Source organism: Carica papaya, chromosome 9 (assembly GCF_054855325.1).
Source record: "Carica papaya isolate Zhongbai chromosome 9, ASM5485532v1, whole genome shotgun sequence".
NCBI lineage: Eukaryota > Viridiplantae > Streptophyta > Magnoliopsida > Brassicales > Caricaceae > Carica > Carica papaya.
The window spans coordinates 29,049,928-29,076,554 of NC_142317.1; the positions used below are offsets into that span (position 1 = coordinate 29,049,928).

Sequence of the window (26,627 nt, forward strand, 5' to 3'; positions counted from 1 at the left end):
CTATAACACTATGCATGTCACTTTCTTTAAAAACCGACCCTTTTATTCCACTCTTGATATTCAGGGGGAGACATCTGGAACTCAAGAAAATTAATTGTGCGATGTGAACATGCCTCCACTACATACTCTACTGACGACTCTAAAAAAAGAACATGTCCATAAAACCACCAAAGAACCTGAACCTACCACGGAGACTGATAACACATTACCTGCAATTAATAAGTTATGTGTCTATACCAGGAGGAACAAAACTCAAGGTAAGCTAAAGTATCTGAGCCAACTATATACTGTCATGACTCAACTCCTGGACCAAGCACCAAGAAAAACACAAGTAATGAGATCTCTGACTCAACTGATGATATTGATTTACCTATTGTTTTACAAAAATGTGTTCGTTCTTGTACCATGCATCCCATACAGAATTATGTCTCTTATGGCAAGCTGTCTTTAAAGTACCAGGCATTTGTGAGTAAGTTTGACAGTCCTCTTCCTAAACCAAGGACTGTTCATGAAGCTCTCAAGATTCCTGTATGGAATGCTGCTATCCAAGAAGAAATTTCAGCCCTTGAGAAAAATGAGACATGGGAGTTATCTCATCTACCTCCAGGGAAGGCTCCTGTAGGATGTAAGTGGATCTTCACCACTAAGTACAATCCTGATGGTAGTGTAAGCCGCTACAAAGCACGACTTGTCGCTAAAGGGTTTACCCAATCATATGGAATCGACTATCAAGAGACATTTGCTCATGTTGCCAAGTACAACACAATTCGAGCATTATTCTCTTCGGTATCTAATCTTGATTGGTCTCTCTACCAACTTGATGTGAAAAATGTTTTTCTTAATGGTGATATAGAGGAAAAAAATGTATATAGAAGTCCTACTTGGACTCGAAATGAATCCCCAAAAGGTGTGCAAACTAAAAAAATGCACTGTATGGTCTCAAATAGTCTCCAAGGGCATGGTTTGATAGATTTACCAGAGCAGTGAAACATATAAGATATGAACAATATCAATCCGATCACACTCTATTTGTCAAGCATTGTACCACAGGAAAGAGAGCTATACTAATTGTCTATGTGGATGATATTATCCTAATAGGTGATCATAGTGAAGAAATTCAGAAATTGAAAAACTTTCTAGTTAGAGAATTTGAAATCAAAAACTTTGGGATACTCAAATATTTTCTTGAAATGGAAGTTGTCAGATTCAAGAAAAGAATTTCTACATCTCACTGGAAGTACATCTTAGATCTCCTGGATAAGACAAGTATGTTGATTGTAAACCTGCAGAGACTCCTATGGAAACAAATGCTAAACTTGATTCCAAAAGTGACAGTAAACCTGTTGATAAAGAGAGGTATCAAAGACTTATAGGCAAACTTATCTACTTGGCTCACACAAGAGCTAACATCAGCTTCGCTATTAGCACTATGAGTCAATTCATGTCTCAACCTACTGAATAACACATAAGTGCTGTTAACCGTATTCTGAGGTATCTAAAGATGACACCTGCATAGGGATTATTCTTTCAGAAAACTATAATCAGAGATATTGAGATCTACACTGATGCTAATTGGGCTGGATATGTGACAAATAGGAGATCCACATCTGCTTATTGCTCTTATATTTGAGGTAATTTATTCACTTGGCGCAGCAAGAAACAATCTGTTGTATCAAGGAGCAGCACTGAATCTGAATTACGATCACTTGCATATGGTATATGTAAAGGAGTATAGCTTAAAAAGATCCTACTTGAATTAAGATTTTCTGCTCCCACTGCAATGAGGATCTGGCGTGACAATCAATCAACTATTAGCATGACCAAGAATCCTGTGCACCATGACAGAACTAAACATGTTGAGCTTGATCGTCACTTTATTAAAGAGAAAATTAAAAGTCAGGATGTATCACTCCTATATATCCCGACAAGTCAACAAACTGCAGACATACTCACCAAAACTCTACCAAAAAGGGAGTTCAATAATTTTGTTTCCAATATAGGGTTACTTAACATTTACGTAATCTAAATTGAGGGGGAGTGTAGAATGTACATATATAGGAATGTATATTTACATGTATACTTACACTAGGGATAACTTACTCTTTTCTCATGTAGAATGTATATATACATGTATACTTACATTAGGGATAACTTAGGTTTTTCTCAAGTTGTTAGGACAGCTGATATTGTGAGAACAGTTGGGTATTCTCTCCACTAATTTTTTAGCCTTTTCTTAACACCTTTTTAACCGTTTTTGTCTTGGCTGAAGGCTTATATAATGGCACATTTGTGCCCATGAAATTGCAAGGAAAATCAGAGGAATTCTCCTCTTTTCACAGAAACTTCTCCATTTATTCTCTTCAACCAAAAAACCTCTCTTTGCATCCAGCTTCCAAACCCTTTTGTCTTTGTCTTCAGTCAGTTTTATGTTAGCCATACACAACAATAGGTTCTTGTACTCTTCAATTTCCCAATCCTGTAGGTTTCTTTTTACCCTCACATTCAAACCCTTCCCTCCCCAATAGTTTCATAAGTCTTCTTCACCCTAACCTCCTTATCGCAAGCAATATCATAAATTCTTGTAAAAACGATCTTTTAGCTTGAAGTTTCCCGTCCATTTATCCTGTCAGAAACTGACTTCCTCACCGTTACTCATCTGCCTGCCCTCACAGACCCTGAAAATATTGCTGCCGTCCCTTATTTTCTTCCACAGGCTCATCCCATGCACCTTAAATCTTCCCTTCCTGCCTCTCTTCTTTTCCCAGTCACCCCATCTCGCCTGCACCACCTTCCCCCACAGCTTCTCCTCTTCAACAAGAGACCTCCATAGCCACTTCCCTTGGAGCGCTCGGTTCAATTCACTTATTGATCTTAAACCGAGACCCCCCCTCCTTAACCGGTTTCTTCACCTCCTCCCACCTAACCAACTGATATTTTCTATATCTCTCCTCATCCCCCCAAAGGAACCTACATTAGATGTTTTCAAGTTTAGTCGCTATGCTGGTCGGAATGATTAAAATGGAGAGGTAACATATTGGTAAATTTGCTAGTGTATTCTTTATCAAAGTAAGTCTTCCCACTTTAGATAGGAAATTTCTCTTCCATCCCGCTAACTTTTTTTCAAACAAATCCACAATAGGTTCCCAAGTTTTCACATCTTTAAATTTAGCCCCAAGTGGTAAAGCCAAGATATTTAATAGGTAAATAGTTACCTTACATCCCAACACCATAGTCAAGCTCCCTTGATCCCCTCTATCACCAATTCTAACCAATTCCGACACAATTTGAAAACAAAGAAGGATGCACCTCAAGTGTGACACAGCATTCACATTTGGATCACAAAATATTAATGCATCATCCGCAAAAAATAAATGTGACCCTCATCCTTATCTCTATGCTTTGAGGTGCATCATCCGCAAAGATTGTGATGCCACTTAAGTTCGGAAAACCACAATTGAGCCTCTAAATGGAGCAAGAAAGACCAACCTGGTATGTTGGTGGCTATGCTAGCAGTCAAACTTTTCAAATTTTCAAATAATGGAATAATTATCACATGCTGACAAGACTGAACCAACTAACAAGAAAAAGAAACTAATGTTGGATAAGTTAAAACTGAAGCCAAGAGAAAAAAAGAAAGTATGACAAAGAATACAACAGCAGAGTATTTTTTTTCCAAAAAGAATTTATACCTTCTGATACTTTTGCCTGACAACCATCAGCAGAACCTCTTGGAAGAAGCAGCAAGTTGGCCTGTGATAGTGACAGCATTGCCATTAAATGCAAAACAGACAAAGCCTCATACCAGGCATTAGACATTGCTGTTTCCTGAAAAAGCATATTGATCCATGTCAAATCCAGAATCCTCAAAGCATAGAGATGAAGGAAATAAAAGAAAACATTTTAGGCAGGTCCCCACACCTCTGCATCATCCTCCTGATTTACCCACGCAAACTGTACTTTGTGTTGTAGTTGGCTCCCTGAACAACACAAATAAACATGTGAAATTCACCTAAGTGATAAACACATCCTAAAGGGAATGGCACTAGAGACATGCTTTACCATCTTTGACTAATCCCAAAAGAACAGGTAAGTAGTCTTCAAGAGCCTGATGAAGATCAGCCAATGTAGAACCTCCTGCAGACAATAATTCCACTTGATTTGTCAATAAAGGCATCTGCTATAAACAATTTAGAGCATGTAGGCTATCCTATAACGAACCATGTTGCGTTGCACTTTTTCTCCTAGTTCTTGTAACTGTGGGTGCTTCTTGACCAGCCATAACAACTATACGAGTTCTTAGAGCAGATAAACGTTCCACTAAAGTCTTCGACAAGTGGTCACCCAGTGATTGAGAGAAATCAACAGGTTTAGGAATCCGCAAACCAGGTATATAAACAGAAACTTCCCCAATACTTCCTGGCCTCCTCCTATTTCCTCCCGACCCTTTAGATGTAGACACCAAGCATCCCATATCTTTAAAAAGTTTCTTGAATCTACAAAACCACGTTAAAAAAATCCAATGATTATATGAAACTTAGTTCTTTTCCCACTATACAGTGTCTCCAGAACTTAGTTCTTTTCCCACTATGCAGTGTCTCCAGAAAAAATAAAAACTATTTAGGAATAGGTAACAGATCCCCATACATATGAGCAATGAAGTTCAACGTGGCAATACCAAGGGTTAATCAACCAGTAAGCAGGACATGAAGGTTAATAAATGTCCAACCAACAAAGCAGAATTAGCAGGTTACTCACGAGCAGTACCACTAGAACAATCCAAAAGTTCTTGGAAGTAATTTCTTCCAACCAAAACCAATCTCTCCCCGTCCCCCTCTAAAATAGTATATAAATAAGCAAGAAATAGCTATATTCACCTCGTCCACTATCAAAAGCCTGACAGGTGGGTCAATAATTCTGGCTATGTCTATATTAAACAAAGAAACAAATATGACTTAGAAAAGCTATGGATCACAAGGAAAACATGAAACTTGCCAACCGACTTTCACTTCAGTCTGAAAGAGTATGGGTCAAAAGGAATAGGAACGTACTTTACATGAAAATTCAAAAGAAAAATGTGAAAGTAAAAGGAATTTGAGTCGTTCAAGAATGAGAACTTGAATCGATACTGTGGCAGATTGCGAATAACAAGGGTTAAATAAATGTACATAATTATTTAGAAAAAAAATAAATGTAAATAATTCCATAAGGTGTCCAAGCATAGCGAATAAACAATAAACAAATGAGGTTAAACCACAAGAAATCTCTCGAGCAAAGCAAAATCATAAAATTTCCGCTTTTCCTTCTAATTTCAAATTGACGTATGAAGAACTAAACTCCATCTGCAAATGCTGAAAACCCGAAACAATCTATAATGAAAAAATGTGGAAATTTTAGCAAAAAAAAAAACCATATCATCTAAACTGAAAATTTACCATATAAATAAAGAAAAACAAAAGAGAGATTGCGAAAAAACCGTTTGGTTCAAATTAGAGTTTCTTCTGAGCAGCTGAAGTTCGACGCAAAACATCAGGTTGTATAGTCGGCCTGCGGTTCAGCTTTCTTGTGAAAGACCAAACGGAAGGTAGCAGCGAAATTGAGAGAAAGAGATAGAATTGGAAGTACTTTGAGAAGGCAATCCGATTGATAAAAATTGAGATGAAAACGAACAAAGTCTTACCATCAAAGCTATATACTCAGTTTGCGTGGCTGAGAGCCAAAGCTGAGAGTGGATTAAAGCAAAACCCTAGCGAATGAGTAATTCACAGCAGCAGTGAAATTCAAATGCTCAAAATGAAAATTTCCTCCTGTTCGTTGAATTGAAGAGAAACACTTGCGAGTGGAAGTGAATTGAACAATAATATGTACGTGTATATATATATATATATATATATATAAACGAATAAGAATTTACGAGGAATTCTAACAGTAACAGGAATAATCAAGTGCAGGAATCCGCAATTATATTTGCTAATTAATTATAAATTTGAGTTAAAATGACTTTGCATTTATAATAGCGTTTAATTGCCGCCTAAACGAACTTAATAAATAAAGGGCTTGTGACGACGAACTTCTCATTCATTGGAAGATTCAGAACTTGAAAACTTCTGATAGAATAAACAATTTGCGAGTTTATTTTTTTTTCTAAAGATGATTTGTGAGTTTATTTTAGATAAATTTTCCTATAAAATTTGTCTACTTTAATATAATTTATAGTTACAAATTTAATAAAAATTTATATGGTACATTTCATAAAAAGCTTTAATACGGTAATATCTTCGTATATATTGTTTTGTTTTTAAAAATATATTAGGAGTAACATCTTTATTTTCTGAACAAATTGTCTTATTTGAAAAAATATATTGAAAGAAGAATCAGTAGACGGAAAGCAATAGCTAAAATCAGCAAAAAAATAAACAATAGAAGGGATGTATAAAATGATTAAAATTAAAAGGAAAAAAGTATAAACAGTAAAGGAATGTGATAAAAAAAAAAATACTAAAGCTAAAATACCAAATTTTACCTTATATTATTCAAAAATATTAAAATTTTACTAAGTATTATTTTTATGTTCAAATTAGCCCAACAATTTAAGAAAATTAAAATAAAAAAAAAAAATAGCTCCTCCATTTATGGTTCACTGATACCATTTACTGATCGATGATGTGACAATGATAGTTGGAGCTAAAAAGGGGTGTGATGTGGCAGGGTGAGGTGGCACTGAGGTGTCGTCCAACTGGCCATTCATGTACTTGTTTAATTTTCTATATCACGTTAGTGCTTTGTTGTCGCCACATCATCTATCAGTAAACGGTGTCAATTAACCATAATGGCGTATGGATTATTTGTTTCTTTTTCAAAGCTTTTGGGTTGATTTGGACATAAAAATAGTACAAGATAATATTTGACTTCTTTAATAGTACAGGAGTAAACTTTTATATTTTAACCAAAAAAATATACATATACATTTTTTATTAATTAAATTGACAAAAATATAAAAAAAAATAAAAATAAAAAAAAACTAACAACAAATGAAACAATAGAGCGGGTGTTCCAGATGATTAACATTAAAAGAACAAAAGTGCATAAAATAATTAAAGCAAAAAAGTAAAGGAATGGGAAAAAAACATATATCTACTTATTTTGATTCATTAAATTGGCAAAAATACTTTTGAAAAATTAACAACAAATGAATAAATGATTCTCTCTTATAAATTTTTTAAGACAGTTTCTTTTTATAAAATTTAACATGAAAGTTGAATTTATATGAAATATTGATTCTTTAATATTTATAGATTGAAAGAGTTTTAAAATTAATATAGAAAACTAAAAATTGTATATGAAAAGCAGTAATTGGTTTAATTTAATTAATTTAATATTTTCAATTAAAAACAGACTAAATATCATATATTATATAAAAATAAGCCTTATTTAAACTACAATATATGTAAATATGTAATGATGATTATTTATGATCATTACTAGTATATATAGCATATGTTGATAATTATTAATATCATAACTCAATAATATAATAATTGTTTTGTTGTCCAATATAATAATTATTTTTGAAAAATTATATGGTAGTTTTTTTATACTAAGAAATGCTATCAATATTATATAAATTATTACTACTGATGTGGCAAGTCATATCGACTATTTATCACTCATTACCATACAATGAAATATTAACATGTATAAATATTATGTCATATACAATTTAAGTTGCAATGTTCAAGTACTATTAATTATTTAGATGTAATTGAGTATATATTTTTGTTTTACTACTATTAAATTGATTATGCATTAGTAACATATTTTTATTTCAGTTTATTATTTAAAATAGTTATGAAATTTTAAAGTAACTAAACTATATAAAAAAAATTAAAGATAAATGAAATGTGAATCTTTAAAATTAATCGATATTTAAGTTAATATAAAAAAAAAGTAGTGTTATGTTAAAAAAATTTCAAATTAATAAAATAAAATACTTTCAAATCATATGAGTATTTAACTAAAGCTTTAGGTCTTTGGTCTAGCTCTTCTTTGTTTGCTTACTTCGCTTAGTCTTAGGCCTTAGTAGGATAATTCTTGGGCTTGGACTTTTGTTCTTCCACAATGTATGCCTCTTCCTCATCATGCTCATGTTGTTGTGTATCTTCCTCATGGTTCAACTTATCATTAGTAGTAATCACATCTTATTTGTTATTCTCTTCATCTCCTTGACCCCTTCCTCATCCTCTCTGTCATCACCATTCAAGTGTAAGTTTAAACATATTTTGAGAGTACACACAGCGTTACATTTTTATTTAATTAATTTTTAATTAGAATAGATTGCCATAACATCACATATATTTGATCATATTATAGATTGTAAATTTTCATTAAAACCTAAGCATGTAAAGCTATCCTGCTTTTATAAAGATGTATTGAAATAATTCAAGATTTACGGTGGTCGAGATTTTACTTAAAGAAAACTCTAGGGGGAAATCCTTCTTTTGTTAATTTTTCTTCGTCCAAACTTTTGATTTGAAATAGATATTTTAAAAGATTTTCTTCTCTTCTTTCTAACTTTTTGTCAAAACTCTAACTTAAACAAAATAACAACTTTCTCAGCTAAATAGACCTTTATGTTTTCATGCTAGTCGGTTTGAAAATGATGGTTCCAACATCTTTATTTAAAGCTATTGGAGTATTACCTCTTACGATCTAGCTAATAATATTACTTCATTCAAGAAAAATATTATTATATTGAGCAAAACTTTGACATAACAAAGTTGAAAGGAGAAAATGGCAGCTATTGGTGAACATAAATAAAACTCAAAAGAGCTTATAAAATAGACATAGGGACCTTGAGTTTCTCCAACATCTTGAAGTTGCTTTTATGAATTAATTCAATGAGATAGTAAAGTAAGAACAAGTCTTTTAGCATGGAAGATGCTTAAGCAATAATAAGTCTTTTAGCATCAAAGATCTTGCACTAGTTGGATCAAATATGTTAACAAGAATACAAAGTCCAATTACATGGTCACTAAAATAAATATTAACCAAGAATAAGATTGAAATAAAAAATATTATAAATATAGATTTCAAGGGGGTATTATCCATTTATATCTAATTTATAACCCAATTAAATGGTTCATGACACTGCCAATATCGTTCATTTTATCTATGTCATTGCCCCAAAAAAATAAAATAAAAAAATATAAATCAATCTATCTCTTATGTTAGAAAAATTATTTTTAATTCCGTTAGAACCTTTAGTATTTCTCTCATTTCAGATATATATATATATAATAGATATAGGAATAAGTATTAAGTAACTTTTTTTTTTACACAATCCAGCCCATGCCCATGCCCACCGTTCATTACTCACTGAACCAGCCATTGCCCACTTTATTCCTAATAAACTATAAATCAATGACCTTAACTGATGTACCAATAGGATCACAAATAATTTTATTTGATAGAGAGCTTGCTTATCAAGATGAGAAAGCTGAGAATATGACATGTGACATTGTATTTATTAATGCTACAAAATTTAATGATTTGTTTATTATTTTCTATAAAGAAATTGAACAATTGTTAAAGAAAGTTAATTGAATATTACTAAGATTACTTTTCATAATTGTCACTTTTTAAAAGAGTTTTAACTCTATTTATATTTTTTTATATATAAAATCGATAAGTCTAATTATATTTATCAGTTTAAATCTATCGATTTATGCAATTTGATTTATATAATTATCTCTAAAATTATTGTTAGTAGAATTAAAATTATGCTCTCTAACCTCATGAACCCTTTTTCAATTAACTTTCTTTAAATAGAAGGACGCGTAACTACTATTTTAGTACAAGAGATTATTCGTTTTGTTTATAAGATTAGATGTAAGAGTAAAAGTAGTCTCATGACTATTAAAATCGTTATAAAAAAAGCTTACAAATGGAGTACCTTTAGTTTTTTTAAAGCAAGATCTCGAATCTCCAGTCTTTCTAAATCATAAATGAAAAACTAATATCAATTACCATAAATTTTTTTTATACATACAAATACACAATCTAAAGCGAACATTGACATTCGACAGAGTACTAACCATAAAGAATAATTTTATTCTTTAACGTACTAATAGTTAGTAGATTTTTCTACCGTTTCTTTTACAAAGCTCTCCAACATGCTACCAGAGGCCGCCCGAGCATGAAGGGAAGTAGGGAGAGGCTGATAAACATGGAAGAAATAGAAGCGGCAAAGAGGAGATGCACGGACCTCATCAATTCCATAAACAGATTGCCTGAATCCACCAACCTCACCCACTCATGTCGACGCACTCTCCTCAAATTGGTTCACTCCGATCTCACATTCCTCTGTTCTCTTCCCGCTCTCCACGCATCTCTCAGGTTCCCTTCTTCTCCTCTCTCATTATTACTCATCTTCGTCTTCTCACGTTTATTCACCTGTTTCCTCTTCTTCTTCGTCTTCAATTTTCAGTCTGAACGTTGGTCACTTGGAAGCCGTTGTTCGAATTCTTCACCATCCATCCGTCTGTGGAGTTTCACGTGTCTGCAAGCCACTTCCTATTCCAGACTCTTCTTTCAAATCTGCCCATGTCGATATAATCTGCACTCTCTACAAGAGACCAGTGTGGATAATTGTATCAGATAGGAATCCAAAGTATTTATCCTGGCACGACCTTCGCGGAAACAAGGGTTTGAAATTTAGATTGCTAAACCTCCTCGATGCGGCCCGCTCTTCCCCTACATTAAGACCTTCTTCTCTTATCCTTTTCTTCGCAAATGGACTTCCGAGCTATTTTCGTGAAAAGCTCGGAGTTGAATTCGGCGCCTCTGAATTTGATTTTGACTCCTCGGAGGATGCCGAAGGAGAGTGGGTTCACGTATTCTCATGGTCTTATTGGTATGAAAACGCGTTTGCCTTCGAAATTCCGGTAAAGGTTGATTCGGATGACAACGGTGTTGATTCCTCTTTTGGCTCGCTTCCTGCTGCTGCTGGCTCTGAGCTTCAGGAAGAGAACGCGAAACTAAAAATTGACGAAAGCTCTAAGCCATGGGATTTGCTCGGGGATGGCCATCCTTTAAATTTTGACACTACGGCTTTGATTGCTCTTGTGTCAGGTATCACTAATGGTGGCGCCCAGCAACTTCTAGGTAGGCCAGAGAATGAACTGAAGCAGCGATTTAAGGGAAACTTTGAATTTGTGATTGCTCTGGTAATTTTCCTTTGGGCTTTCTGCTTTGTTTCATGTTATTGCATTTCTTCCAAGGCTGTGTTGCAGTGCACCAATTTAATGCTAATTCTGCTTTGATGGAAAGATGGCATTTTTTCCTCCTTGGTTTATCTTCTTGTTGATGATATCTTAGTTATTATAATCAGCTGCTTTATTTTTTTTATTGTGACTGCTTCTGTTCTTTCTCATTATATCTATGGTCTAGTGAGACTATTATATTTTAGCTTTGAGGTTCAGGTGGAGTGAATTTTGCCTTTTAAATCTTCTCAGGTAATGTCTGAACGTCAAAGTCCATTGCATTTAGAACTGGGTGGAATCCTCTCTGGGAGGAAAGGAATAATATGTGAAAGTGTCCTTTCCGAGTTCAAGGAGTTAATCCAGATGTGTGGTGGGCCAAATGAGAAGCATAGAGCTGATCAGTTACTGAAGCGCCTTCTGTAAGTTTGTAGACGATTGTCTCATGTTTTCAATTTTTTTCCTTTAAATTATGTCTCTTGTCTTATGTATTCACAGGAGTTTAAATGTAAAATGTAAGTTAGATATATTTAGAAGTCTTTGAAGTAGGTATGACATAGACATCATTTAGAGGTTACTGAAGAAACCATATAATCTAACCCCATGGTTTCATGACAGGGTGAAGGAAGGAAATTTGTTTTTGAATTTTTAGGAATTTGCAATTCTGTTATGGGACAGTTGAAGAGCTTGAAAAATTGAAAGTATGCTGCACATAGACTTTGGAAGTATGGTAAACAAGACATAAACATTAGAGAGGGAAAAGATACAGTGTCAACATTGGCTCATAATCATCCATGTATCTGCAAAAGGAGTGCTGTCAATACTAAAACATAAAACCAAAAGTAAAGATGTTTTATAAAGTATATTGGATATTTTCCCTTGATCCATACAATTATGACTCTCTAATTAGGAAAGGGAGGCTGTGTTTTGCATGTAACAGCTGGCTGGACCACATTTCTACCACTAATGATCTAAAAGCATTAGAGTTGATGAGATTAGAATAAAATTTGTCTTGATGGGGAATTAGACAATAATTCTCCTGCCTCGGGATATAAAAACCTGAAGCTGACAAACATTCAACTTGAACTTTATGTAACTCTAATCTAGTAATTATTGATTGGCAGAAGAAATACATACCCTATCAAATGGATTTTCTAAGAGTCCCTCAAAATAAAAATGCTTTATATATATATAGTTCACTAAGCATATTTTCTTTTGGCCCTGTTGTTTCACAAGTGAAGCAGAACTGTAAAACAAACCTACATAAAGCAAAAAGAAACAGAAAGTCTGAAGAATTGTTTATTGTAATTATAAGTTGATTGTGAGTAGGTAAGGATTTTTGAGGTTCTAACGGGGGCAAATGGTGAATTATAGCAAGAACTTTATACTTCCATTAACTGGTCTAATTTTAACTAGCACGTTTAGATGTGATGATGGCTTTGTCTCTATTTTATAAGGCTGTTATCCTACTGGTTTATGTTGTAAATTTGTTAAGAGAATTTTTAGGCATGTTAGGAGAATTTGTAAGCTCTGATCATTTCGTATATATAGGTAGTGGGGAAGGCATAATGGCAAAAATGCTAAAAATCCATCAGGACAGGGAGATTGGACAATGAAAAAATTGTTCCAAGTTATAAGAAGATAAAAGAAGAATTACTTATCATGTTCAAGTAAAAAAGGCAGAGAATATCCTCTAATGTTGAAAAAACTGTATTTATTATTATTGACGAAGGTATAATTAAGAAAAGATTCATATGATTCAGATCATATTATATGTTGGAATCTCAAAATTAGCATTGATGATTATCTGGAGATAATCAATCAAGAATCAGTGTAATGAAAAACATAATCTGGAGATGATCAAGTAATTAGAGAACCTATGTGGAAGCATTCTAAACGATCCACTAGTTTGGCATGTTTCTGTTTAGAGGTTATATGGACTGAAATTAAGCTGATTAAGTGCTTACTTGTGTGTTAGGCTTTTCTTATCATGTCGCTTATCAGCACAAGCCTTAATTCATAACTGATACAGCACTGATTTATGATTGAAAACTGGAGCAGGGTTGTTCCTGATAATCCTTCAGAACGCATGATGGCCCTTCCAACGACCAGAAAGCTGGCATTGAAGAAGAAGGTTGTATTTGGCACGGGTGATCTATGGCATGCTCCAACTTTGACAGCAAATATGTCATTTGTCAGAGCAGTTTCACAGACTGGGATGTCTTTGCATACGATTGAGCATAGACCGCGTGCTCTGACTGGGGATTAACAATATCTCATTCTGTGAGGACTTAGTTACCCAATTGAGAGAGTGAGTGCAGCTAACAGAGTCTATGATATTGTTTATTCATCATAGCGATATTTACTGGCTTATTATGCATTTATACATCTAGAAGAGCATTGATCATTCGTGTGATGCTAGCAGTGTTTCTTTAACACATCTTAGGTACTGTAGAAACCTTTCAAACTTGAGGAGCTTATCCTAGCCACAAAATAATTGCATATTAAAAAAGCTGTATATCTCAATGTCATTTTTATGATTAAAGTATTAGTTAATTTTTAGCAAATTACTTTTTCTTTTTGAAGGAATGCATTAGTCCAGCCTTGAGAACATTGGAGTTAGATTGGCATTACATCAGTTATGGATTAGTAATGGAGATTAAGGGAATTAGTGGAGAATATAACATAGAAGACTAGACTATTGGTTCTGCATTTAAGTTGGAAGAAACTAGCAGCCAGCAAAATTTTTTAAAGACAAATGATCAAATTAGTTCTTGAAGTTTAGTATTTTTTTATAATTTATTCACTGATGGGGACATTTTTGTCCTTTCACTATCTCATTTTCCCTCTGGTTTTACTGGTAAGTTTAACACTTTATTTCTCATTCCCGTAATTATTTTTTTGTCAGGTAGATTTGATGTGTAGAATATCAATTATTATTTTAGTTATGGCAAACTTAGGTAATATCAGTGAAATTTGTCCAAAAGTAAGTCTTTTGGAATGAAGTGATTGAATAAATTCGACCATTTCCCCATGTAGCCACTAGAAAGCAATTGCTTCTTGATTTGAGACAAGCAAACTCTTCCCTGCATCATTCTATATATATATTTATGTAAATATATATATATATAGAGAGAGAGCGAGTAAAAGATATTAAAAGATAATGGCAGATAATAATTTTTTTATTCTCTTATTAACTGGAACAAAACAAAATCTAACCTGTTGGGAATAGAATTATCAATTCATGAAATATAAAACATCTAATGTAGCCTAACACAAAATGTCCATAATGAAAAATCATACACTGTTTATGTTTCACATACACTTACAAAATGATCACCCTCCCAAAACAATAATCGTTAAGAAAAAGACTCATAAAATTTCCAACATCACTTCTTTTTCTTTACTCAACAAACCCATAAGCTAATTTGGTAAATGAATAACACAACGCAAACATTTCCCTTCTTGCATAAGATTGAAAGCTTTATTGATATCTTCAAATGGCATATTATGGGTGATTAACTCATCAATCTGGATTTCCTGCAAACAAATATCTAGTTAACATATATTTTCATGGATAAGAATAAATCAATTATCAAACTCATCAGAAATCAATCAACAATTGAATGCCATAACAGTTTTATTGCCATTGATACTTGAGAAACAATAGGTTTCCATGTAGAAGCTAAAAGAATCATCCACATTGAAGTGAATTCAGGCATCTCTGCTGAATGGATTCGAACATAACTTACAATTTATGTTGCATAATGATAATATCTTTCCCTGTTATACTCCCTCCACAAATGCACTGGTTATCAGTACTTCAGATAACTACAGCAATAACTGATTCTTCTTTTCCAATCTATGTTAACACGAAAACAGAAAAGAAAAGACAAGGAAGAAAATATTTGAAGTAAAATATCACAACTCCATGGAAAAAAGTCTTACCTTTATTTCTCCCTCTCCCTCCAAGACTCTTCATTTTCTGCCTATAGATTTTTGCTAAAACAGTAGCACCGGTTACCATGTTTGGGGCTGTATAATTGTGAGAGCGTGATCTACATCATGTATCTATTTCAGAATTAACAATTCACTCATGTTCCTTTTATTCCATGCCATCTTACTACATAATTGTGCACCATCACTAAGATCTTTATGTCATGGGCTATTTTTTGGTTTAACTTTCTCTGCTCCATATTGCTTTTGTCAACTAGAGTACAACAGTGTGAATTGTGCCCTCTATAATTAACAAGTCAGTTATGCTCCATCTTTGGAACAATTCACCACTTATGTTCCATCTACTCTGCCTTATTTACAACTAGCTGCTTGGCACTTGCTTTGAGGAAATTGTATGTTTGAGTAACACCTCTAACAAAAATAACTATGTTGTCTGGTGATTTTCAAGGGAAAATTTCCCACCTCACTAGCCTATTGTATGTTTGGAAGGACAAAAACTATGCTTCGGGTATTCTAGAAGGTAAATGAACACAGAGATGCAATGCACACCAGGAAAAAAAGGATTTTTTTTGAGGAAACACTTCATAAAAAGATTTAACCATTAATCAAGAACAAAAATCATCAAGAAGCTTGACCTTTGTTATTACCTTCTTCATATACATATCAACCAATGAGGAGAGATCAGATTTAGGTTTCCATCCTCCAAATAGAGACCCTTTCAAAGTTTTTCCAGTAAGAAATAGTCCATAGTGAGCTGCAATTTCAGGCTTCACTTTTGGCACACCGAGAGTGACAGTCATCCCACATCCCTAACGATTATAAGAGTGGATCTTGAGTTGAATGAATAGATCATCCTAAAATGAGGAAAACATTGACAAATTATATAAAGGACTTACGTCAGAGCATGACTGTAGTGCAGTAGTTACCATTCCAGTATCACCTATACATTCAAATGAGTAATCTGCCCCTCCATTAGTGATTCTTTTAATCACCTAATCTCAAAAACCAAATCCAGATTAGTCAACCACCATTTAATGTATCACATATTCCCTACAAAAGAACTGTTTACATCTTCTCTCTGTGCAAGCTTTACACTGTTTAGGTGATCAAAAGACTTCTGATTATGTGATGCAATTAAACCTTAAAGTGTAATGCTTAGAACTTTTTATATATGATGTATAAGAAACTCTTAAGTGCAATTTCTAATATTTTATTCCTAAATCCCTAAGTAGGCAAATTAGCTCTTCCTACATTATATACAATCCACCAAATAATGCAGTACATATGTTCCAAAAGTTAACACTTTAAACAGAGAAAGATTGCTAGAATGACAATTCTTAGTTAATTGCAGCAGTCTAGGTAGGCAGCTATTTTGAGTAGTCTCATAAATAAATATGTACTCTGTAAATTAGATATGTAGGCAGTTTCTAATTTTTTTAATTGAATGCATACCTCTTGAATGGGTTCATTACAGTCAGTTGGATTGATAAATTCCGTTATACCAAAAGCCTTTGCTGCATAAATAGGGAAACAGCATTCATACTGGGATGTTCACCAAGATTCAGAAAGCCAATGAAGAATGTGATATTCAAGCTCTCACAATACCTTTTTGACACTTTTCTGGATTGATGTCAACACCAATTATTTTAGATGCTTCTCTGAGTTTGGCACCTTGTGCAACCTAGTCACACAAGATATTATCATTTAGAATAATAACAAGATCCCCAACTTTTAGTAGTTCGGGAAAAAGGTACAAGCAATAGTTGTGCATCTATGTTAGAACTTACTGAAAGGCCTACAGTTCCAAGTCCAAAGATCACTACATTAGATCCTTTAGATATATCTGCAACATTCCAAGCTGCACCAAGACCTGAAATTTACATATTAGTTGTGAACACGCTTGCTGTAGAAAAGGACTGTGTTGTTGAATCCATATTTTGTCCTTGAATACCTCTTTAGAGGTGTCATGTAGTAGGTAGCTCGGTATCACACAAGAAGAGAAAAAGCAAAAGGGTTTAGATACAGATATTTTTTATTTACATGAAAGCTCAATTTGTCCTTCTCTCCCTCACCAACCAAAGAGCACTAGAAAGACGCACTATATCTTGAGTCTCAGTTCTATCCTTTGTTACTGCTAAAGTATAGATAATAGATTGGAATCTTTCATATCCAGTTCAGTTAATTCGAATAAAAGGTCACAATAAGTTATTTCACGACTGCTAGGCTGAGAAAATTTTACCCCATGCTGCGCCTCAATCAGCAGTTCCCCAAGAATAAATTGAACTATCCAGAAGAACTCTATCATGCATTTGTTTATGTTCTGAATGAATAACAAGAAATAAATGCTTCAGCAAGACTAGATTTTAATATAACATTTAAAAATGTTAACTACCTGCAGCTGCTCCACAACTCAGTAAGCATATCTTCTCCAAAGGTGCAACTGAACTGACTTTGACTGCACATCCCGAATGCACCACTGTATATTCGCTGAAACTTGAAACTGCACAATAATGGTAAACAGGTTTCCCTCTAATTGAGAAGCGGGTCTTCTGATCGCTATGCATTACTCCTCTCCTTTCCAATCCCAGAACTTGGCAAATGTTGCTTTTACCTGACATACACTGTCTGCATGTCTTGCATTCTCCAGTGAATACCGTGAGCACATGGTCCCCCTCTTTAAATTCATCCACTCCCTCTCCAATACTCTCTACTATCCTGAAAAATTGAAATAAAAGATTTAAGGTGCGTTTCATCTATCTATTCTGTAAGAAGCATTCGACTATTCCATAATTCTTTATTCTGAATCCACATTGTCAAAATACTGCAAGTTGTAATAACAAAAAGCCTCGTCGTTTACAAATCTACTGGGAATATGTGGTTGTCCTCTTGATAAATTCAAATGCATCATTCAATAGTCTGAAAATCCATTTAACCCACTATGATAAGTCAGTAATCAAGTCATAACTCAAGCTTGGAGTAACATCACACCAGGTGCTTGTATTTTGCTTACTTTAGTAACTATTCATGTTCCTTAACCAAATCCAAGGGAAAGTGAGATAGAACTGACCCTGATGCTTCGTGACCAAATATTCGCGGGAATATTGCCTGTACAGAAAGCATTCTATTAGCTAACCACAAAAATGGATAAATCATTAAATTACTAGGAAGAGGAAGACAAATGCGAGTAATAGAAGATCCTCATTTTGAACAAGAAAATGTTCTATGATAAATGGCAATCTCTCTCGCTTTCCCTCAAACTAAAGTGATGCAATTTGGCTTCATACAAACATTCGCAAATCAAATGAACTTCAGAATATCTTCTCATGAGATGCCCTAAGCTTTTTCTAACAGTAATCACATTGGCATCTCTGAAACACTCTGTAAACTACACAGGGCTCAGTACGTAACACTAATTATATTTAAAATTAGAAAAAGAATACAAAGCAGCAATTCAAATTGTATCCATTGTAAGATTGTATGTATAACTGGGGTGAGAACCTGAGACTCCCAAGCGGAGATGTCACTGCGACAGAGAGAAGTGCAAACGACTTTGATTCTGATTTCGCCGGGCAGCGGCGCACTGACCTCTACATCCTCCATAACCAATGGCTCCCCAGCCCCCCATGCCACCGCAGCTGTACATTGTTGAGGATCAAATATTGGAATCAAGTTTACCAGCAAATGAGATTAATAATAGTACCTTTGCAGGTTATGACATTGTTGGATTGTTTGGAAGGCGATGGCATTTTGCAGATGATTTTAGCTTTTCACCGTGCAATACTGAAGAAGAAGAAGAAGAAGAAAAGCAAGCATCTCGCCCTAGCTTCCTTCCTAAATAAGTCAACTGTCTCGCTGCTCGATCACTGCTGGTGGGTTAGGTGAGCAATGTTTTTGGGTGTTGAGTCGTTGACCACAGCCTTTACCTACCTGCTTTGGTCCAACCACAACCAATATCTGTTTTTATATATTTATTTAGACAAAATCTTTTTTGTAATTATTTTTATATAAAATGTAAGGATTATAATACCGAATACATGTCTAAAAATTTTCAAAACTTTTTTATTTTCTATTTTTTGTTTAAGATTTTATCCATCATTAAATAATGTATATTTATGCAACAATGTAACATGTTAAATTAGCGTACATATTTATTTTAAAGTTATTAATGTGACGTTCATATCAATAATATTTATCATTGTTTTTAAATTTTTATAATAAATTTAATTTAAAAAAATAAATAATTTTATAAAATAATTAAATAATGATGATAAAATAGGTTGTATGAATATTCCGAACATATCATTAAATATTTTAACATTTAGAGTAAATATATTATCTTATATATTCAATAAAAAAAATAACCAAATTCAATTTAATTTAAACAACACATAATAAAATAATGTAATCTACTTTCAGCACACATTTAAAAAATCTCTATAGTATTTAAATAAGAAATATTGAAAAAAAAAGTTCATACACTCTCCTCTAACTTTGGTACATCTCCAAAATTTTGATTTTAAGAATTTATGAGTTCTTATTTTTAATATTTTTTCACCAAAATTTTTTAATTAAAAATTTATAATTTTTATTTTTAATATTTTTTTTACCGACTGTTTTATTATTAGGTGATTAATATCTTATATAAGAAGAAGTTAAAAATTTTGAAAAGTTGTGTTTTTTTTTTCCTGAGTTACCTATTTCAACAAAATATTAATGAATATTTTCAAGATTATAAAAAATTATTTATTTATTTTTAAATTTATTTGGTTTAGATTCAGCCTTCAAAATTTTAATAAAAAGAAATCTCTTGTGAATAAGAAATTTTTTTCTTTTCATAGAAACATTATAGTTTTTTTTCTAACAATGGTATGAGCAATTTAATTATACTTTTTCTGAATTATTTTTTCCCTTTTTTTTTCCATTAAAAGAAAACCCAATTTAAGTTAAAAAAACAATTAGCTGCTCCTACAATTCATCAAGCTGTGGTTAGAAAATAATTTGAGAATTCTATTTATTAATTTCATAATCTGGAGAAGAATTTTTAAAATCTGATAGTAATATTAATCTAAAAAAGATTAGTTAATATTAAAATAGGAATAACACCAATATTATTAATTGACATTAATTTTAATAATCACCAAATCAATTAAGTTATCAGCTAATTAGTTATCTCAATTATAAAAGATAACAATCTGATTATTTACTTAGTCAACAGATATGAATAATGAATGCTAATTCTCATTATACCATTGCAGATTTTGTAATCTAACTTTTTAGGATCTTTTCTAATGCTTAATTCTTTTCTTTATTGGCTATATATACATACACATTTCTTCGGTTTCATTACCATTATCCACCTATCGACTCTTCCAATTTCCTTCTGCTACAGTTGGTTTTTGCTTCGCTTTTATTGAACCCGGTACGCGATCCTTTCATATGGCAAACAATCATCCTCAGCGTGAGTATCTTGCTGTCATTAGGCAATCATTTTTTGAGGAGGTATTTTTTTTCCTTTCTTTCCAATCTCCTAGATTTATGTAGATTTCATTATAAAACCTCCAACTAATGTCCATCATCTTTTTTTTTTTTTTCTCTCGAAAAGTTGATATTAACAATTTAAGATATCCAATTTAATTCTTACTGACATCATGGAGGAAAAAATTTATAGCTTTCAAAATGCATTTATCAACTTTGAGTAGCTATTTACACCATGCGTGCATATATAGTTTTCCCTTTTTATCCATTTACAGGTTGTGGACAATCACTGTGTTTGTATATCTAAAGATGTTGATAATTATATATATATAATTATCGGTATGTTGCAGGGAATATTGGACAGGAACTTTGTCAATCTGGAGAAGTTGACGGATCATCAGACTCCAAACTTCGTGATGGACACTTTCGACCTCTATTTCCTGGAAACTCCTCCCATATTGCAAAAAATTGCGCATGCAATGTATATATATTATATACATTACTCAAACTGAATATTTCTTTCTATAAACTCAAATAATAGTTCTATATCTTACATATATAAATTACATTATTCAAACAGTCAAACTTCGGAATACGATTACCATGATGTGGATAAGTGCATTGATCGCCTTATAAGCAGCACGTCCAGGTACTATCTGAATAAAAACTGATTACTTCAATTAATTATTTAATTTTTGTTTCCATAATTTATATATACTTACAAATCTTAATATCATCTAACTTGATTAATTGTATATATAAACGAGTATTATTGTTTTCGATGTAGCGTTGGTGCTAGTGGAATTCTGAGAGAAGTGAACAAGTTGAAAATTTTTTGGAAGGACCAGGATCTGGGAGGGTAAATTTACTACACATAAATAATTTTTGATATAATGCAGTATTAAATTTAATTTTTAAAATCAATTAAGCTGGAGATAAGTATTATTATTCATTAATTTATAATTAGGGTTGAAATAATGTATTCATAATTTATTAACAGTGCAAGAGAAGTGCTCCCATTGATGCTAAGGGAGTATGATGAGTTAAATGTCAGACTTGAGGTTTACTTTGAGGTGGGATATGTAATTTCATCTGAGTTAAATATTTTTAATTAATTTAATCCCAATATTTTATGCTTAATTATCAAGTTAATTAAATTAAAACTAATTAATTAATTGTGTAGCTGGTGAGGGAATCAGAGCCAATGCCAGAGAGCCCAGGGGAGGATGAAACCAACTCATACGGCCCACCACCTGCCTCGCCTGACTCATCAGCCAACTGAAGTTCCAATAGAATCCACCAGCACCTCTTTTAATTTTTGTTTTTAAGTTTATATTTAGGAATAAATTCCATGAGAATACAATTAGGGTTATTATTTATCCTTCTTTTGACTTTGATTTCTGGGTGCTGTAATATTAATTTTCTTTTAATTATAAAACTCTCTTGGTAGCTAATATTATGCTCGTCATCTTTTTAATGGAGGTCTTATGGAAATTTCATTCTCTTAAAAATTCTTGTTTCTCTTCTCTTTGATTTATTTTTTATGTTTTATTTCATTATTTTTTTGTACTAAACTTGGATGAGAAGTCATGATCTAAAATCTAAGATGATATACGTGTGTGTATATGAGAAAAAAAAATTGGTCAATTTGAATTTTTCAGAGTAACTAATTAAAATTTTTGCCAAATAAGATCCGGACTAACCAACTTCAAACTGTGTTATTAATATTTAACTAATTAAATCAAATGACATATCGAACTTTGACACAAAGTTAAACAAATTAAACAAAGTATGGTATGTGTAATCAATATTGGTATTTTTATCCACTTTTATGATAATATGATTTTGAAACTATACTATTTTGTGTATGTCGTTCTTAAATTATTGATTATATTATTATTGGTGTATAAATGTTACATAATTCTTAAAACATATAAATTTCAACTAAATAATAATATGAACAACTTCAAATATTTTATTTAACGATAAGTGAACATATTTGTTGGAAGAAAAAATTATTTGTCTAAAAAAAATAATAACATATGTCTTGATAAAGTCAGCTTAACAACTCCTATTGCAACAGTAACATCTAATAACTTTTGGATTACATTAAAATTATTTACCAATAGCTCATGTTATATCCTGACAATAGTATCATAGGAAGAACCTAACTCGTTCTAAGAGGCAAAAAAGAGTGACAATTGGTTGAAGATAATGTAATGTGAGTTAAAAGGTATTAGAAGATAATAGAACTTGGAGGATTATGGACCTCATACGAAAAAAGACTATTGGATGCAAGTGAGCTTACAATGTGATGCTCCTGCTCTCTATTGAAGGGATTACAGTCGTCAAATACCAAATATACAACGAAAATATAATTAATAAAATATTTATAGATTCAAAATATACATCTTCTATCTCTTGATCAAATTGTGCCACAATTTACAACATATGAGGTTTGTATAATAGAGTCAAAACAAAATAGATATCTGTTTGGTTATAAAATATAATTTTCATCACGGGTACTCATACAATTTCTTCTTGATCCGGTTTAGGGATGAGATCATCTTGATCCACAACCAGATCCTCTTGATCTCAAAAGATGATAATTTAATGGGTGAGCAATTTTAACGTGCTCAGTAAGTATAAAAAATAGGTTATACCCTAGGCATATGACATACAGTCAAACAATCAATCAAGAATGTAAAAGTTTTCTTTTTCTTTTTATTTGAAAATTATGAAATGTAAGGGTAATCAATTTCCTATCTCATCTCTCATTGTCCCCCTAACTTCCATCTATCTCTCAAGATCCCTTTACGTTTAGTTACTATCCCTCTAAATTCCCCTATACTCATTTTTTCCTGAAAATTGCCCTAGATTCATTTTATCCCGCAGTTTTTTCTCAAGCCACCTTTTATCATTCAGAATCACTCCCATAATTTTTCACAAATTCTGGTCAAATCAAGACATCCATAACCTCTAAGTGGATATCCCCCATTCTCGATTTACCCGAATACAATAATCATATTGAAGTTATTTAAGTTTTAGAGGTTTTCATCCACCCAAAGACAGAGTTCACCACACTACTAAATTTTAGCCATACCAATTTTAAGTTGGTTATCTCTAAATTTTTATTTCTTTCAATCTTTGTATTGTTTTCTTTTCTTCTTATTCTAGTTAAGATTGACATTTTATTTTGTTTTATTTCACAATTAGAGTTTCACTTATCATTCCGCTTTTCTAACTAATTCCCTCTTAATTTACTTTAAAAATCTTATTTAATTATTTCAATTTATTTTTTTGTTAATATTTATTTACTTTATGTAATTTTTTTGTGACTTGTTAATATATTATATATATATATATATATGTTTGCTAGTATTTATTATTATTATTATTGTTATTTTATTTTATTAGTATTACTTATATTATTATTAAATTTATTATTTGATTTTTTTTTTTTATCTTTTAGATATTTCTTTTCAATTCTTATTATGTATAATTCGTATTTTTATTTTTAAATCTTATCCTTACTCTAATTCTTTTTATTTCTAACTTAATTACCTATTTTTCCATTTAGTAACTTGAATCTAATTTCTTTTTATTTCTAATTTATTTTCTTCCATTTTTTTTTTCATCTACTTAAATTTTCCTTCACATTTTATCACATTTTCATCTACTTTCTTGCATTCTCAAAATTTTCAACCTAAAAATACATACTTAACATTGCAATTTCATCATTCATACAAATGTACAAACAAAATCAAGCAAATGGAGTTAAAATCATTCAAGAAAACTCAAATAGAATCGTTTTAGAACATTTTCCGACGATTTGAACTGCCTGGATAGGTTATGAGCTTGGTTTTAAACACATCTCTAATCCCTCTTTACAAGCTTGTAAATTCTTATCCAGTTAACGAAATTCGATAAGAACTGATGCTATGAAGGCTTTGGGTTACCTATTAATTATACTTATAATTTGGAAGTGATTTGGGCTCTAAAAATCGCATATGCAATTTTTCATGCATGCATGGCTTGATTTTCATTTAATTTGAACTTTAAATATTTCTATTAGATGCAAGTTATCTCTAGAGTATTTTATTTAATTAAAATGATAAATAGAGCTCTAGAAAATTACTCAGAAATGTGTTGGTTTAATCACGTGTTGGGGTTGTAGGTCGCTGGGAAACCTGACGGGTTTTTGCGATTTTTGGTACCAATTGGCCGCGAATCACCCTTCCTTCGATGGTACGCTGATGATCTCTGCCTCTCTTTCTCCAAATTTTCTCCTTTCTTCTGTTGAGAATGGTAGACCTTGGCTTCTCCTTCTCTTATTCTTTCATTTTTCTTCTTTTCTTCTTTTGTTTATTTTTTTTCTTTCCTTCCTGATCGGGCTAGGTTGAGTGGCTTGAATGAGTTTTAAACCCAACACTCAATAGATTTGGACCACCCAATCATCGCATGCCTGGCTACATGTGGTCTGTTGGATGAGCCTTCATTAATGACAAAATCATAATTTTGCCATCAAGTTCTTTCAATCGTTAGATCGCGATTCTCCTTTAGATTAGAACCGTTTAGTCACATGACCATTGAATCACATCAAAACACATGCAGACCATCCAATCAATATCTCGTACATGGACTGTTGGATCGCAATTATTTTTTTTGCATGCCAGTACACCATTGGATCTGATTACCGTGAGTACTGAGTATAAGTGGCTCACTTTTCTTTATTATTTCCATAGCAGAGGAAGCAAGATCAAGCCAAAGGACCATAACAACAGAATAACAACAATTGATTGAAGACTTTTCTCTAAAAAGAAAAAAATAGTTATGTAGAGGCGGTAATGTATGTTCGATGAAAATTTTAAGCAGAATGAGTAATTAATTATCATAAATATTTTTACATTTAGATTAAGTATTCTGTATTTATATACTAAATAGGAAGATATAACTAAATTCAATTTAATATAAATCAATTTAAAGAACATATAATAAAATAATATTATCCGCTTTATATATATTTAAAGTATCTCTATAGTATTTAAATAACAGGTATAGAAAGAAAAGTTCATACATTCTCCTCTAACTCCGAAACATCTCCATATAAGAACTTATAATTTTTTATTTTTAATATTTTTTCTCATGAGTTACTTAATTCAGCAAAATAGTAGGTTATTTTTTATGTCTTTGAAGGTTTATTTTTAAAAAGCCCCATTTACTTTGGGTTCAACCTTCATAATTTCTAACAAAAGAAAACTTTTGGGAATACATAGGTCTTTTTTTTTTTTTTATAGAAATATTGTAATGTGAAGTTCATGGATTGCAATCATGTCTTAGTAAGAGAATTAGGAAATCAAGAAGTTAATGAGCAACTAACAGATCAGTAAGTAACATCCTTGCCTCTTTAGCGGCTGTATAAGCAATTTGATTATAAATTTTAAGAATTTTTTTCTTTTTTTAAATTAAAAAAAAAACATAATTTTATTTCAAAAAAAAAAAATTAGCTACTCCTTAAAATTTGTCAAACCATAGTTGTAAGTCTTATATTAATTTCAGTCTTAAGAAGATATTTAAAATTTGATAATAGTTCTAATCTCAAAAAGATTAGTTATTATTAAAATAGAAATAACACTAATATTTCTCAGTCAACCACTTTTTCTTGTTGATTTTAATAATCACCAAATAAATAAATGTTATCAGCATAATTAGTTATCTCAAGTCCATAAAACATAGCAATCTTATGATTTTCCTAATCAATAGATATGGATAGTAAATACTAATTTAATGTAATATGATTCTCTTCTCATGATACTCAATGCAAATTTTGTAATCTAACTTGTTAGGATCTCCTATTAATGCGGGATTCTTATTTTTATTGGCTATATATTCGTACACATTTCTTCATTTCAATTACCATTATTCTTCTATCAACTCTTC

The 26,627-nt window shown here is 32.0% G+C and overlaps 3 protein-coding genes across 10 annotated transcripts in view; 1 reads left to right on the forward strand and 2 right to left on the reverse strand.

Moving 5' to 3' along the window:
- The window catches only part of LOC110807560 (Endosomal targeting BRO1-like domain-containing protein), a 34,601-nt gene extending 28,716 nt beyond the window's left edge, over positions 1-5,885 (reverse strand). For 2 of the 7 annotated variants that reach the window (XM_088212000.1, XM_088211995.1), the window contains exons 1-5: positions 5,474-5,662; positions 4,219-4,493; positions 4,060-4,134; positions 3,919-3,977; positions 3,690-3,825 (exon numbers count right to left, since the gene is read on the reverse strand). In XM_088212000.1, coding sequence (XP_088068126.1) covers positions 3,690-3,825; positions 3,919-3,977; positions 4,060-4,134; positions 4,219-4,471 — 523 coding nt within the window. In that variant the 5' untranslated portion in view covers positions 4,472-4,493; positions 5,474-5,662. The other 5 variants (XM_088211997.1, XM_088211998.1, XM_088211996.1 and 2 more) reach the window with 5 other exon arrangements.
- Positions 5,886-10,076: 4,191 nt separating this feature from the next.
- On the forward strand, positions 10,077-13,822 carry LOC110807567 (uncharacterized). Its single transcript, XM_022032727.2, has 4 exons — positions 10,077-10,392; positions 10,484-11,222; positions 11,511-11,677; positions 13,317-13,822. The coding sequence occupies exons 1-4, from the start codon at positions 10,193-10,195 to the stop codon at positions 13,522-13,524; spliced, it is 1,314 nt and encodes a 437-aa protein (XP_021888419.1). The 5' UTR covers positions 10,077-10,192; the 3' UTR covers positions 13,525-13,822.
- Positions 13,823-14,521: 699 nt separating this feature from the next.
- LOC110807568 (GroES-like zinc-binding dehydrogenase family protein) lies at positions 14,522-19,134 on the reverse strand. Of its 2 annotated transcripts, XM_022032730.2 has the most exons (11): positions 18,913-19,134; positions 18,711-18,847; positions 18,280-18,317; positions 17,824-17,927; positions 17,605-17,712; positions 17,000-17,082; positions 16,818-16,893; positions 16,665-16,726; positions 16,109-16,204; positions 15,860-16,021; positions 14,522-14,795 (listed from the first exon to the last, which is right to left on the reverse strand). In XM_022032730.2, the coding sequence occupies exons 1-11, from the start codon at positions 18,956-18,958 to the stop codon at positions 14,679-14,681; spliced, it is 1,029 nt and encodes a 342-aa protein (XP_021888422.1). In that variant the 5' UTR covers positions 18,959-19,134; the 3' UTR covers positions 14,522-14,678. The 2 variants fall into 2 exon arrangements, with proteins under 2 accessions (XP_021888422.1, XP_021888421.1); XM_022032729.2 differs by having other exon boundaries at positions 17,605-17,927; positions 18,913-19,133.
- Positions 19,135-26,627: the final 7,493 nt, after the last annotated feature.